Below are 15,921 nucleotides of genomic sequence, written 5' to 3'. Positions count from 1 at the left end.
TTCTTGGCAGCTAGTGGCTTAAGATTGTATTGCTTTTAAGGTTATTTATTGACTGATCAGAATCAGAACTGTGACTGGACCTGGTTGTTCCTTCTCTTGCAAAGAGTCCTAAATAGAAGTTGTGCTACTTCCCAGGTGAACCCTGGAATGCAAGCTCGAATTAGAGCTGTAAAGTGTCTTTCAGCGGAGGCGAGGAATTGCCCCAGAAAGCTAGTGTCTCTTCCCCACGTTTTTTGTAGTATCACTTTAAATGCAAAAGATGAGGGGCTATTTATGCATCTTATCAGTTTACTTACCCAGTAGATAAAATAATGTTGGGGAGTTTTCTTTTTAATTTTTGAAAGTGTAAACTATTAATTGAAATTTAAATCAATACTGTTACACGTCATTTATTTGTAGCCATCCCCTACTTGTTCCTGCCTCTTGTGCTATTTTGCATCTTTTGGCTTATTTTGTGTGTTAAGGCCAATCCACGAGCAATTAGGCTTTGAAACCAGCTTGCATGGATAGTCATCATTTCAGATTGTAATTTCAATTTATCTGTCAGTTGGTTTTATCATCTTTTGCTTTGAAGCAGGATCACATCTCTGTGGCTGCTAAGACTGCTTGGATTTGTTTTTACAGGAATGGAATAACAAACTGCCGGATGCGGACGGAAAGCGAACAGTCCTGCGGCTCTCCAGTTGTTAGCGGTGACCCAAAGGAGGATCACAACTACAGCAGTGCCAAATCTTCCAACCACAGGAGCACATCACCTGCCAGTGACTCCGTTTCCTCTTCCTCTGCTGATGACCAGTATGAATTTGCAACTAAAGGTAGCCAAGACAGCAGTGAAGGAAGTGAAGTTAGCTTCCAGAGCCACGAGAGCCATAGCGAAACAGAAGAGGAGGACAAAAAGCAAAGTCGGAAGGAGACCAAGGATTCTTTAGCTGACAGTGGATATGCATCCCAGCACAAGAAAAGGCAACATTTAATGAAGGCGAAAAAAGTACCAAGTGACACACTGCCTCTTAAAAAGAGACGTACAGAAAAGCCCCCTGAGAGTGATGATGAGGAGATGAAAGAAGCAGCAGGATCACTCCTGCATTTAGCAGGAATTCGATCCTGTTTGAACAACATCACCAATCGGACGGCAAAGGGGCAGAAAGAGCAAAAGGAAACCACAAAAAATTAGAACAAATCAATGATTTGTTTGAACTTACAAAGTTTTGTTTCAGCACGTCAGGTGAATTCTAATGATTTGTGGCAATATCAGCAATTTTTTCCTTTTTTGTTTTTCTTCTATTTCTTTTTGTTCTGTTTATTTGGGTTTTTTTGTTTGGGGTTTTTTTTTTTTTTTGACCCTTAAGATTTTTATTTTTAAAGGAGATTGAAGCCATAGAACTCATACTGACACTCAGCTAATTTACAAAAGCTTTTCATTACGTGAAGACAAAAAGTTAACAAAAAAAGAAAGCCAAAATCGCCATTGCTTTCTCCAGCTTGTCAAAAATGCATGGTTGAATACGCAGTGATATCAACATTAATGTGATGGGAGTAAAATTGGGCACTTGGAAATCCCTCTTATAGTAGAAGAGCTGTGCATAATTTAGTATTCATTCAGGCCTGGCCCTTAAGAATTTTTTTAATGGCCTTACAATTGGGTTAGAAGTGAATGTGAATAAAGAGATTTGTGGGAAAGAGGAGGCACGTACTTCTCAACCAAGAACTGTTTAGTGGCACTTGGAGATGTTGTGCCACACAAGTCTTCAGACAGCCACTGGTGGCAACTGGGCTAGCAGTAATGCACTTCTAGTGTGTCACATATCTTATGTGGCTCATAATGTGAAGACTGATAACTCTAAGTCTGAGGAAATTTAAACTATGTATGCAATGGGTTTCAGTGAAATAATGAAATAGGAGGGGTGTGACTGTTAGTAGCAATTTTAACCATTGAATTCTGTCTTCTATATTAAATTGAAAGAATGTTCAAAAAGCCATAAGCCTGAAGATTGGCACTGCGTGCAAAAAATAATAGTAATAGGGAAAAACAAACTATGTCTTCTAAACTGCCTGAGTGAAAAGTAATCAAGTCTAAGAAATTACAGTAGATACAATGTACATCAGAATATTTTTCTGTGGATCGCATCCTTGATCTAACAGGGGAAACAAAGCTACAAAACCTGCCATTAGTAGTATTCTGTATTTTAAAATAGAAAGAAGGCATATTGGTGAACAGTAAAATTCAGAAGTTCAACAAAAGAGCTCCTACACTGCCCTCAGAAGTGAGTGTGCAGTGACCATCAGTCAGGATTCGTCTGTGCAAAAATGACAACAAATTTCCAGATTCAACCAGCATAGCCAGCAGAAGAAATTTGATCCACATTGCATGGATTCTTTAGGGAAAGGGGGAAAACAAAAAGCAAACGATTTTTTTTATTCAAAGATGACAAAGTTCTTGTAAGGTAAATAATGTATTTAGCATGAAGCATGAATTATTTTCATATAAATATAGAAAATAGAGAAAAAGGCTATGCCTCTAATTTTTAAGCCCTTAGGCTTAGAGTTTGTTTTTTGGGGGTTTTATTTTTTTGTTTTGTTTTGTTTTTGTTTTGGTTCTTTTTTGTTGTCGTTGGGGTTTTTTTGAAGCAGGTGTTTAAGGTTTAACCTTCTTCAGGGACAAACACTGACTGTTGGGGAACTTACTCTGCAATATTAAAAAATAAAATCTTCATGCTCTGGTAGGGCTTGGATGGTTGAATTATACTGCCTTGTCTGCACATTCAGCCCCCTCTCCCTACTTCTGTTTAAAAAAAAGAAAAAAAAAAGAATAAAGTAAAAGTGTGTCTTTTCTTCGTCTGTACATGTGTAACATGACGCAATAATCTGAGGGCAAATTTAGTAGTGAGTGTGTATGACAGAATCAAGAAAATAATGGGAGGTTAATTGAGGAAAACTCTCTGATTTGATTCAGGAATAAGTAGACAAGAAAATAGCTTTGCTAATTTGCCATGAAAAACTGAAGTTAGTTAAGAGCCTTATGGAGGTGTCCGAATAAAAACCAGTGTTACAGAGAGTGTGATTCAGGTACAGTGCTACTCTGGCAAGGATGACTATGAGACTGAAAATCACTACAGCACAGAGAAGCTGTGAAATAAACAAAACAGTCTCTCTCACCTGGATTCTTGCATTTGGCATGAAAAATTCTACACTTATAATATCCTAGAGGCAAAAAGAAAATTCCAGAAACCAACCACTTAAGAGAACAAAATGGTTGGTTTCTTAAAGAGTATAGGTTTAGATTTATCACTAACAGCTGTTTCAGGCAGCAGTTTCACCAAGATGGATCTAGTTTCTGAAGAGTGAGTTAGAAAAGGGTTTGACTTCCTACTCAGTGCAGTGAGCTAAAAGTTGTATTTGGAGATGCCTGTGATGTGTGCTCAGTTAGGAGGTGGAAGGACTGAAGGACAGGCTGGTCTGGACCTGGTTCTGTGCCTCACAAGCATTTTGTAAAGAACAGGGCAGCACAGCAAAAGTGTGCCTCTCCTCCATCTCAGCCAGCATGTCCTGGGATCCAGAGGCAGCTTGATAGCTGCCAGAGCTCAGCACAACTGCCAGCTTAGGAGATAAGGAAGGAGAGAGCCATGGATAGTGTGAGAAACAGCCTTGTTCCTCTCAGTCTGCAGGGGCCGATGCATGCAGCATTGATTCCCAGCATTAGTTAAGTCAGGAGTACATAGAGAGTACCTTCTGTTGGCTGCCTGCAGCCCTTTAGATAACGTTGGGGAAAACAGGAAGGACCAGTCAGTCCCTTGACCACATAGCACAGAGATGAATGAGCCATAACATTTCCCTTGTCTGATCAGACTGGGATAATCTGCTTCTTCCCAGGTCCATGCTCTCTACAGCCAAAGTCTGTAGGTGGTGAAGCACACAACCCTGTACAAGAGAACTTGGTCTTCATCTTTTACAGACTTTTGGGAGAGTCATTTGAAATAGAAGATACTACAGTATCACTTTGCCACCACCTTTGCTCATTAATGCATAGTTGTATCAGCTCGGGAGCAGCTTAATATTTACCAAAAACAGCACTGAAAAATCTAGTGGCAGAAAATACAAACCATGGCTCAGACATCTCTGTCCTCCAGGAAAAACAATGTGTTTGTGTGCCAGTGGCCAGAATCTGTCCACAACACTAATTCCAGAGCAACTTCTCTGATTGCAGTGTGTCAGTGCAAATGAGATCAGTATCTGCTGAAAAACAAGTACCATTCATTAATGTGGACTCTTGGTGGCTAAATATATAATTACCACTAGTATTACTCATCTTAGAAAACAGTCATTTTGCATAAATATCTAATTAGGCAGGTTAACTTTATACAGATATATATATAGATATATATGTATAACACCTATCTAAGACTTCAACAAGTTCTCTATATACTTCCTGGTAAACCTAAAATGTTGGCAAGCATCTATTTTCATATAAAATTTGTTTCTCCTAGTGTGATCTGCTAGGAAGGTATTCTTTGGTAGGATTTTACAAAGTTATGTTCAGGAACTAGCAGTTTGGGCTGCCATCAATGGATTATTTCTGGTCTTTAAAAAACAACTTGTCCTTATTGATGCTTACTCTGACTGTTGATGAGAAGTACATAATTTGGATTGTATAAGGTATTTAGGAGTCACCTTTTAAACCATATTTGTGCCTGGCTGACAATGACAACTTTGTCAGAACTGGTACTACTCCATCAGAGAAGTTCTCTTTTTTTGTGTAAGAACTGAAATTGATTTGTTTTCCAAGAAATACAATGTCAGCTTTTAATCGAGTTGTCTTTACTTCAACTGAATGATGTCAAAACATAATGGTAATTGCACTGTATTACAAACTCTCTCACTTGCCAGATAGGAGGTGGTGTGGTTTTGCTTGTTTGCTTTCCTTCTAAGCCATTTTGGGGTGAGAAGTTGTCAAATCTGTAACTTCCCCTTCTTCTCACTCTAAGTATTGCCAAATTAGCGTTTCTCCAAGACAGGTGGGGGCGAGGTCAGCAGGTGTTCAGTGGTGAGTTTCACATGGGCATGAATTGTAAGGGTTGCTGGACTTCATGGCGAGTTCCTTTGGAATATGCCTTTTGCAGCAAGAAGCTCTTGCAGGCCAGAGCTAATGCCATAAGCAGATTTCACCAGCATCTCCAGGGAGGTGAAATCTGCTGATCGTGCTTGCATTCTGCAAGCAGTTGGATGTCCTACTGCATTTTGGTGCAGATTCTGCTTGCATTTAAAAATGCAAGCACAGGTCTTGAACAGCTTAAATGTATCACCCCATAGCTGTTTCTGAAAGCAGTCTGCTTCTGATCTTCTCCTGGCAAAATTGGCAGTAGTTCTACAAAGATCACAGGGCTTTACAGCTGACAAGCTGAATGTGGGAGTGAGAAGGTGTGCCCTGTAGGACTAGAGAACTGTCCTGAGACTGTTCTCTCCAGCAATGGAGGTTCATCTTCTGGTTCCTCTCCTACCTTAATGAGAAGGGAATGCCAAAGGAGATGCATTGGCTCCCAGTGTTCAGCTGAATTACTGTCTACTTGTGGAAAAGATACAGAAAAAAGCTGGAGGCTGCATTCTTCACTGGAGTGAGGTAGAGATACGTCGACATACTTTAGCAGAAAATGAAATCATAAATTGTATGCCAAATGGCACCACGGATAAAATTACCAAAACAACACTTTGTCCTGGTTTCTTAGTATTGGTAATTTATTTTCACTGAGATTTTGGCTCCCATCCCAATCCATCTAAAGATGTAGATCATAGAATCATAAAATATGTTGAGTTGGACGGGACCCATCCGACTCTTGGCCCTGCACAGGACACACCAAGAATCACACTGTGGGTCTGAGAATGCACAATCTGAGGTCTTCTAGAACTTGAAGGTGTCTGGTCTCCTTTGCAGTTAGTGGAGCTATAGACACCCAAGTGCTCCTGGAAGCCTTTACCATTTCACTATCACTATTGTTACTACAGTTTTTGCTTTAATCCAACCCTAGGCATTTTTGAAAACATTACTCTCCCATCCTCCAGGATCAAAATAAAACTACTGAGAAAATGCATTTCCAATGCAATTTACTTCACTTCCTGGAGAATGCAAACCCAGCTCTTTCAGGCGCATCACTACTGCCTGACTAGCTCATTGGCATATTTTATAGGAAATACTTTGAAACATTTTCTTAACTTTGCCACCAAAAGAGCATTTGAACCATACATCCTCCTGATTGTAACAGAGTATCAGTGTTGACCGTCTGACCTGTTAAGTTTTAGTAGTGTTCTTCACAGCCCTCCAGTAATATATCAAACACTGTTATGCACATAATGCAGCACTGTGATCTAATTTAAATAATACTTTTTTATTATTTATACTACTCTATGTAATATACATCAACACTTTGCTATATAACCTAAGTGATAACCCTCTTAGTTACCTGCCAAACTCTGAATTTCTGTTTGATTTATATTGCAATTAGCACAGTTACCAAGTTGTAATGATGTCTCTTTTCCTTTGAAATGGGATGTGTAAGTCAAACTATACATTTTGTGTGTTTCTGTTTTGAGATGAAGTTTCTAAGGATTTACACACAACATTCAGTGTTCTGTATAAATCTGCATACACTTGTAAATTCATCTGTTAATCCCCTTTTCTTTAGAAAGTATTGATGGTGGTTTATTAGGGATTTTTATTTTTGCATTTTTATTTTTAGTACTGGTTATTCTTGAATTAAGCAGAGACTTGTCAGCTGGGTTGCTTTATCTTTGATGATGTACATGACCTTATAATTCTTCCACAGTTCAGCAAACAAGTACTAGCTTCACTGACCAAAAAAAAAGTCTCAACCTAATGTGTCTATGGTGCTGTATTTTGCTGGTATACATTTAAAACCAGAAATAATTTAAAGGTCACTTTTGAGTTCTAATAAGTAGCCTTTCCTGGTTTGGGGAGTTTGGGTTTTGTTTCAGCATTGAAAACAAGGTATATTTATCTGAAGCTATATAATGGGTTTTCTACTGTATCACATTTCCTTTTGCAAAGAGGGGAATATCAGCCTGATGCAACATCCTTTCACAATCAGTGGGAGGGGGTTTTGTTTCACTTTTTTATTTTCAGTGGATTTCGTGAGGCTTTGGATCAGGCCAGCAGTTACAGGAGCTCATCATCCGAGGGTTTAAGGGATAAATGACAATTGTGCTGGCCTTTAGTGCTAGAAGGGATTTTACTGAATACTAAAACTACATGCTGGACTCTGGAATGGCTGACAATCTAAAATGGGAATCTTTTTCATTTGTTTACTCTGGCCTGAAATCCCAAGACCTTCTTTTTTTGTTTGGATGACATTGAACTTGAGTACATTTTTAAGTTACTAGAGCATTGTACATTTCCTGAGTATGTGTGTGGGACAGCAGTTGAAAGTCATACCTGTTATCTGATAACCAGTTCCATGCCTGCATCATTCACACTCACTACTTAAAACTGCCATGATGTAAAATGTTGGGGGGAATGATTTGTGTGTGTATGAAAAGCATTATGAACTTGTACATTTTTTTATACTCTGATCTGTAATTTCTGAAATATTTTGTTTTACAGAAAAAGTGATAAAGCAATCAAAAGACCAAGAGATTTAGTATCAATGCTTAAGGGTCACAGGACCTTAACTGGCCAATAAGTTAATTTAGTACAGTGATAAGCCAATTTTTTTTCCTGTACTTGGCATCTGAAACTGCCAATTTCATCAATACTAAAATACGAACTGTGACGGGGAATGAACAGTGATGTTAAGTTGTATTTGTGTTTACCTAAATGAGCAGTCCGAAGGCAAGTGCAATCAGCTGATCTTTAGGAAATATGAAATTGTTGATTTAGAGGCATACTTGCATTTTACATTTTCTTGATGTGTAATCATATTGCCAAAGACAAACTATTTCATCAATTATTATTGTAAATAACACTTTCCCAAAACCTACCATAAAGTTTCTGTGATGTATTGTCTTCCAGTTGCAATAAAAATTACTGAGTTGCATCAATTGAACAATTGCATTTGTGTGAATATTAGTTTCAGAATATGCTCATATATTAGTCGTTGTGTTGTTTGGGAATTTTTAACAAATTAATTCTTTCATTATTAAGTAGTTCTGGCCCTTGTGGGATGTTACCTGGATCTTTACTGCTGTTGATACCAGCTCACGTTAATTTCCTGCAAATGGCTAGACACACTGAGCTGATGTTAAGTTAGAATCTGATCTTCCTTTTTCATCAGTTTTGCAGCCCAGAAACAAAGCTGATTTCATTGGGAATTGGTGGGGTTTTTTTGGGTTTTGGTTTTTGTTGGGTTTTTTTTGTTGTTGTTGGGTTTTTTTTCTTAGTTAGCAACAATCAAGAGATCCAGTAATAAAATGTCTAATGGCATATATATAACTTCCTGACAAACATACCTTTGTAATCTGTGCATTAATCCTTCCACCTAAGTCTAGAGTTGAAGAAAACAGTGCAAAAGGATTCTCTTCAGAGAATGAATAATAAGGAGTACAAAAAAATTGTAATGGGTCTCATAGCTTTCTCCAGTTAAAAATAAACTGAATAGTACAGTCTTAATAGTCACAGCATTCCTCAGACCCCGTGTCTTTGAAAGTGTTCTGTTAACAGCCCTATGTATCTATAGGTTAATTTTGAAAAGGACTGAGAAGAAAGAAAGCCCCTCAGTTCTTCCATCAAACTTTCTCACAACTGGTTTGAAGCACTGCTGAGGCAGAGAGGGTGTTTTCTCAGCCATGTAATGAGAATGCATGGCTGCTGAAGCTGACCTAAGAGTGTCCCCCCTCTCTTGTCTTGATGCCATCCAGAGTGGCTGGTATGGGAGACTACTGCACCAGGCTTCTGAGGGACAAGATGGATGTGAACATCCCAGGAGAAAGTGGAGCAGAAGAAGCAAATGTCTGAGATACACACAAAAGTGCATAAAAGTGCCCAAGCTCAATATCTGTCCAGGCAATTGCTACTTTCATGCATTGCCTGGAAAAGTTTGTTTGTAACCAATCCTCAGTGCCCACTGCTGTGCAATTGAACAAGGAGAGAAAAAACTTGGCCAAGGAGGGAGACAAGATGAGAGTTGACTGATGAGAAGGCAGAACCTCTTAACTGTGCTCTGAACCATTTCCTCTAATGGATTCCCCCTCCCATCTGCCACCAGTTAGGCAGGGATCACGTAGCAGCCAGCGGATGGATCCGTAGTGATGTGTGTAGAGGAGCAAGGAGACCTGAAGCCTCCACAGAACATGTTTTAGCCTTTATGTACAAGCCAGCAAGCTTGCCAAGAGCCTGTGGACTTGTTTCAGCACAGAGCATTGCAAAAGGGTCTTAAGCCATTTAGCTTGGGCATGCTGTAAGAGATGTGCTGAATGCCAGCTATGCTACCAACTTCCCGTGCAACTGCAATTTCAGCAGTCACACACTGTATTAACACCTGTCCTGCCTCCTCTCCAGACTCAACACCCTTATTTGCACCATGGATTGTACTCAATTTGTCAAAATGCCTCTGGCAAGCCCTTGGGCAGCACGGGCAGGCCAGCTGATGTATGTAGCAGGCCTTCCTGCTGCTCTTTCTTCAGGGTTGTCCCTGCTCCAGCATGCGCTGCCTGCAGCCAATCCAGGAATTCCTCCCCTGGTGTGGGTTCCTCAGGAGCGCACAGATCCCTTCTGATCTCACGTGGGTCTCCAGCAGCCCTCTGTGTGTTGGTTCCTTTGTAAAATACATCCGAGGAGGAGCACTCCCCGCCCCTCTGCCTGCCTGCAGCCGTAGCACCCACTGGCTTGGTCTTCCCTTTTTGCTGACCTCAGCCTCCAGTGGGCTAAAACCAGCTGTGAGCCACCCCTGGCCAGCTGCCCCTGGGCGATGCTGCCACCCTTGTGCTGAAAGCTCATCTCCCCTGGCCAGTGCAGCACCTCGGTCCCTCGGCACCAGAGCCATGGTGGTGTTCAGCCTGCTGAACGGGCCCAGAAGAACGCAGAGGGGCAGGTGCCATGGCAGCGCTCTTGGAGAGCCCTCGGGGCCTGCGTGGGCAGAAGAAGGCCATGGCTAAGGTGCCCACCCTTGGTAGGGGCTGCCAGCTGCCTCTGTCCTCCCAGCCCTTACTCGTTGTCCCTTCAGCAGTCCCTAGGCAGAATGGCACGGCAGGGCTCCTGCCCCTCCTCACCACGCAGGAACAGAAGGGGTCGTGTAAGTGTGAGATGTGAGGCCTATGAGATTTTGCACTGCAGATTTTGGCTACGGAGGTCCAAAGAGCCCGGGCAGCCCAGGCCGGGCCCGGCCCTTCCCGGCGGGGCTGTGGATGTCAGGCCTGGCCCGTGCAGCCATCCCCGGCTGAGCAGCGCTGAGCCCCGGGCACGAACGGACACGGAGCTCGGAGCTCAGGGCTCTCAGGGAAAGAAAACACCGCCCCCAGGCTCAGCCGCCTTGCTTGCCGGGGCCGGTACTCGATGGGTGCGTCGCACAAAATGGTTACACACAAAATGCCCACGTTGGTGTGGCCTCCGCACTAAATTCCTGTGCTCGCACAACAGCGCCTGCTACTACAGACTCTCTGTGAAGGGGTGGCAATCATATACCCGGGAATGCTGGGGAAGTTGCCGAGAAAGAAAGAAGAGAATGTAAATAACAGCAAAAGGCTTTGTTCTGGGTGCTCCAGACCTTATGTTATGCCAGGGAATGAAGTAACAATTGATTCTGTGATGTCTGCTTCTTAAAGAAATATTATAAAAGAATAAATCTTCAACAGAGTGCAATACTTTGAGTGGACACATTCAATCCGTGTAAGATAATTAAAGGGGTTTTTAAACTTCATCATAAAGTACAGATGATTAACAATGGTGAGAAACTTCATGGAAAACACTCTACAGCAAACATCTGTCAGACTTAATAACAAGCATACACTCTGCTTTTCATCATATACTGTTTGACATAATTTTTATTGGCTATAAATCTGCAGGGTTTGTTTATATTTCTGTTTGCATTAGGATTGGTTGCCACTTTATATTTGATCAGCAGAGCTGCTATTCATTGTGGTGGAAGGAATAAAATAATGATTGTGTATATACAGCAATCTGAGCATTACAGTGCAGGAGACTGTAAACAAAATTTTTAAATCTCTGCTTATCATCATAACCAATGTTCTCTCTGGGTCTTTAATGACAATCAGTTTCTAGAGGCTTTTCCCAAATAACTGTCATTGAAAACATCAACATATTTTTTGGTAGCTTGGTCTTGAAATGCAGCATCTTCCTGCTGCTGAGATACTTCTCCTTATCTGTCTGTTTTCAATCTGTTAGACAATACACAAAGGTAGTGACCACAGTTTACTTTTCCTGCTTTTTTTAATGAGTGGTAGTACATCATCAAATAGGGGGAAAACACTCCTGGTAGGTGCACCACAGGAGGCAAAAGCTGTGCATCAGGGACACTGCAAAATGGCCATGTAGTGTGGGATGATGCAGCAGATCCCTCCTGAGCTGACATTTCCATATGTACAAACTCAATTGTAAAAAATAAATGGCTTATTGGCAAAATAGGATAGGAAAAGTAGGATGGGTTAGAATGACAATGAAAATATTGATAACATGGCTCCTTTGCCCTTAATTAGGGCAGGCAGAGAACCTTTTAAAATAGTACAGTCTCCTCTCATTCCTTTGCAGCTTTGTTTTTTCATCTCAAAAACACAGATCAGTCTGTGATGCAGGGACCTGGTTTTAATCATCTTCTTACATAATCTCTGCAATCATAGTAAAGTGCAGTGCTGTTCAGTGATTTTAAAAATAGCTTTATTCAGTTATCAGCATACTAATTAATACACTTGCTTATTCCAACCTGGTTCATTCACCATCTCAGTCACAGAAGCCACGCTGCCTGGGGTGTAATCAAATACAGCTGGCTTTGCCTGTTACACCACTGCAAGAAGCAGATCATCCATCAGGAGGAGAGCCACAACTCCTGCTCCTTGTGGCCAGTGCCTTCTGTCTGCTCCTGGCACAGCAGCAAGGAGCCGCGCTGCAGTGAGATCTGTTGGGTGATCCACCATACCAAAACAAATGGATTTGGGGAATATTGCCTGCAAGGCTGCAAACAGCATTCAGGCAGCCATTTTGGGCTTTGCAAGCAGGGTAGGGGGGCAGGGGAAAAAGGAAAGGGAAAGCAAAGCTCCTACAAGGAAAGGAAAGCTCCTTCTCTCTGAAGACAAGGAAGAGATGACAGCAGGGGAGACTTCTGGTGCTACCTGAGGCATAAAGGAGTTGTACAGAGGAAGAGGGCTGGGGAGAATCCCTGAGAAGCAAGTGCTCAGCATCTGATATAGGAAGTCAGTGTGGCTTTGTCTCTGTTAACATTTTTTCCTTTACGAGGGACTTCTCTCTCAGCACCTTTTAAAGTGTTTTGCCCACTACAGACCATTGTGGCTGCCTGGTTTCTGCCACAGCTCCTGCTGTCCCAGCTCTGTGTCTGCTCCTCACCATGTGCCCAGCTGCCCTGTGCGACTTCTGCACCCAGGTACCAAGCTGAAATGACACTAAAAAACCGCCTGGAGGGCTCTGCTGAATCTCACTCTAAAGGCCATTACCTCTGTGGGATGGATGGAGGACTTGAATGGCTTGGGAGAGAATTATCAATCAGTTCCCAGGTACCATATTAGGATACACCTCTCCTGCTGAAAAGTCATGTCTCCATCCTCCTTTCTTCTTCTTCACTATCCTGCTTTGCTTTGTTTTGGGCAATCCTAGGTGCTGGCAGACTGGCTGCCCACAACACAAAATCTAGGTTCTAAGGGCCTTTCACCATTTTTATTATCTCTTTTTTAAAAACAGCTATTTGCAAAGACTCCGTGACTTAACCCAGCAGCATCTGACCTCTGAAACAGCTCTCACCTTACACAGGCATTGCCTTTGCTTTAGTAAACTGGAGAGTAAACAAATGTGAGGTCAGGGGGCTGCTGAGATTTGGTGAACTAGAACCCTAATTGTTTGGGCATCTAGTACTCCCACGCTGACAGGAGCTTTTTGCTTGCCCTGCTGCTTTACCACTCCCTTCCAATGAGGCTGCAGTAAAATTAATAGTCTGTGACAATGTGTCTTACTGGAAGCAAATCAGTCACTGCATTGCACTGGCAATGTCTCCACCGACAGGGCTGCTCCCGGCGGCCAGGGGGAGCATGGGGACCCTGCTCTGTAGGACAGGTCACTGCTGAGGCTCACAGCTGGGCATGCCAGGGAGCTATGGGCAGCCAGGTGCTGCAGCCTCTTTGGGTGGCCTGTGGGAGGGCGAAGGACCAGTGGCCACAAAAAAAGGATTAATAGTTTCAAAAGCTGTGAGATTTAAATTTTTTTTTTAAAACAACTCATCTTGAAACAACAAAGTAATAACTTGTGCCTGGCTGTGTTTGCAAGGTAGAATTATAATAATTTCTTGTTCAGGGACAGAAGAAAAGATTATTTGGCAGACAAAGGCAGACAGAGCTTGTATCCCTTCAAGTGCCTCCAGTTGTTTATTCATGCAGACTGTGAATGCCACTAAAATACATGAGAGCTCACTATGAAGAGAACTGTCTGATGCATATAAAAATAAAAAGACAAACATATTTCATTTTAGACAGAAGACATGTTACTTTAACATACAAATTTTGAGACAAAATGAGAAGCGGCTGCTGAAAGTGGCTGCCACAGGAAAGGGTGGGTTGCCAGAAGGATTAGTCCCTCAGAAGTTTTGCTCACTAGGGCACGGCCAGGGTTTGCCAGAGAAGACTTAACCCACTCCTAATGTTGAGGTTAGGGTTAGGAGGGAGAAAAAGCTTCAGCACAACTCAGGCTGTCGAAGGGAAGGAGTTTGTCACCAAGACAGAAATTATTCTTGCAAGCAAGCATCAGAATTCTAGGGCAAAGGCTCAGTCCACGCCTGCACAGGGAGTTAAACAGAGCTGGAGCTGCAGCATGAGCAGGGATGCAAAGGGGCTGCCAATGGACAGGATAATAAGCTGAGAGGGTCTTGCACTGACAGCTTTTTTATCTGGCCCAGAGTGCTTTGTTTGCATCTCCTTACCACTGATTCTTACCAGATTGCTGTGTTACATCTCCTCAGTCTGCTGCTGATGTGTGAACTCATGGAAAAGACCCCATTCCCAATCCCTAAATTATCCAAGACATCTCACTGCCTGTCTTTCAATTTGAACTTTCAAACTGCAAATTTTTGTCTCGCTCTCTGGCTGTCACAAAAGCAAATACTGTGTGGATTTCTTGCAAAAAAATAACTTCTTTAAAAATACACAGCTCATCTGGCTGAGTTTTAGTCACCTCTGGCAATAAAGGCTTGTGTTTCCTCTTGCACTGGAACTCTGTAGTGCAGAGTCTGGATGTAGAAGTTAGTTACTCAGAGGAGTGTGGGAAGGTGGTGCAACTGATGAGGAAAACCTTCAGCCTGTCAGAGCTAATGCCACTCAGGCTGTGGGGAGGGCAAGAGACTGCTTGGTGGGACCCCTGCTGCAGGCACCCAAGGTGGTTGGTGTGAAATGAACTACCCAGGGGACACATCAGCACAGCCCAGCTGTGCAGGGGTGGGTACTTCAGGGCAAAATCCTTTTCAAACATAAAAGTCTCCTGGCATACTCATTTCATTCTCTTTGCAGCTTTTCTGGCACGTGTTAATTTCCATGACGTGGACAAACACCAGCTCCAAACTGACATTCTTGCTGAAGTAAAAATGCAAATGTTTGTCTTGCACAATCAGATTAATGTCAGGGCACCTTCATGGGCCTGACCAGTCTCATCTGGGGTCTCCACCGACACCTGCCTGTGGACTCAGGAGCCCCATTTCAGCCAAGCCCTGGGCTGTCAGTCTGTGTCTGAGTGATGCTACAGAAGCATCAGGCTCTAGCTCAGGCAGAGCTGTGCCTGTGCCTGTCCAAGGATCCTGTTGATCCAGGCCCTGAGCAGCAGACTGACTTCCCAGCTTGACAGACCTGCCTTGTCTCTGGGGACCACTGGGTACCCAGCCCTGGTTACCTCACTGAACTTGGCTCTGATCTACTGACTGACTTCCCAGCAAGATTTTGGAGCTGCCTTATAAGCACAGTGTTGCCTGATACAATCTGAATTCTGAGCATAACCTGGCTACTGTCTGCAGATTTGCCTTGCTCACCTTGCTGTGTGGCTGGGCCCTGGCTGGGGAGCTCCCTGACTCTTGGGGAGCAGCTTGGCTTTATGGCACAAAGTTGGGGCTCTTTGGGGAGCTACAGGACTTGGGGCATTGCAGATGGGGCACACTGTGCTATGAAGGTGGCACATGATTTGCTTGTCTGATCTGTTCGGTAGGCTGGAAAATATAACTAAATCATTTAAATTGCTACTGCAAAAAAGTTTCTTAAATGTCTAATCAAGTCCAATTTGAAATCTAAATGGATTATGTTTTCCATTGGGATACAAGCAACAGCCTGTTCCCATTCCCTCCCTGGGGCTGGTCTGGAAGCCATGGTTTGGCACCCAGTAGCCCTGGAGGTGTGTAACTAACCTGGGAGGTGAAGCAGGAGGAGCAGAACCGAACCTGTGCTCTTCCCCATTACCTGTTTTACCTGTTGCATGTTCATATTCTCAGGTGAGAAAAAAAATTCTGAGCTGATTTTATTTTTGGCTTTTGTCAACTATTACCTACTGGTCAGGCTTAAGTTTTCCTAATCTTAGTACAAATTATTATAATTTTGTCAATATTGGCCCACAGATACAATGCTGGCCATCTTGCCAGAAATGATGCCATCCAGGTAACCAGAGTAATGATTCTGGTGCCACTGGAGATTGCAGGACAAATTAAAGTGGCCAAAGAGCAGAGCTGTCCATTTAATAATGCATGGCTGCAGGTATGTCTATTTACATTT

The 15,921-nt window shown here is 42.6% G+C and overlaps 1 protein-coding gene across 6 annotated transcripts in view; it reads left to right on the top strand.

The window, feature by feature from the left end:
* Positions 1-8,054, top strand: part of FOXN3 (forkhead box N3) — a 206,285-nt gene extending 198,231 nt beyond the window's left edge. For all 6 annotated transcript variants that reach the window (XM_059850127.1, XM_059850130.1, XM_059850128.1 and 3 more), the window contains one exon: positions 625-8,054. In XM_059850127.1, coding sequence (XP_059706110.1) covers positions 625-1,174 — 550 coding nt within the window. In that variant the 3' untranslated portion in view covers positions 1,175-8,054. The remainder of the gene's footprint in view (positions 1-624) is intronic.
* Positions 8,055-15,921: the final 7,867 nt, after the last annotated feature.

The sequence above is a fragment of the Haemorhous mexicanus genome, chromosome 6, assembly GCF_027477595.1.
Source record: "Haemorhous mexicanus isolate bHaeMex1 chromosome 6, bHaeMex1.pri, whole genome shotgun sequence".
Lineage (NCBI taxonomy): Eukaryota > Metazoa > Chordata > Aves > Passeriformes > Fringillidae > Haemorhous > Haemorhous mexicanus.
Note: the sequence above shows the minus strand (reverse complement) of the source record. Positions and strands in the feature narration are given on the sequence as shown.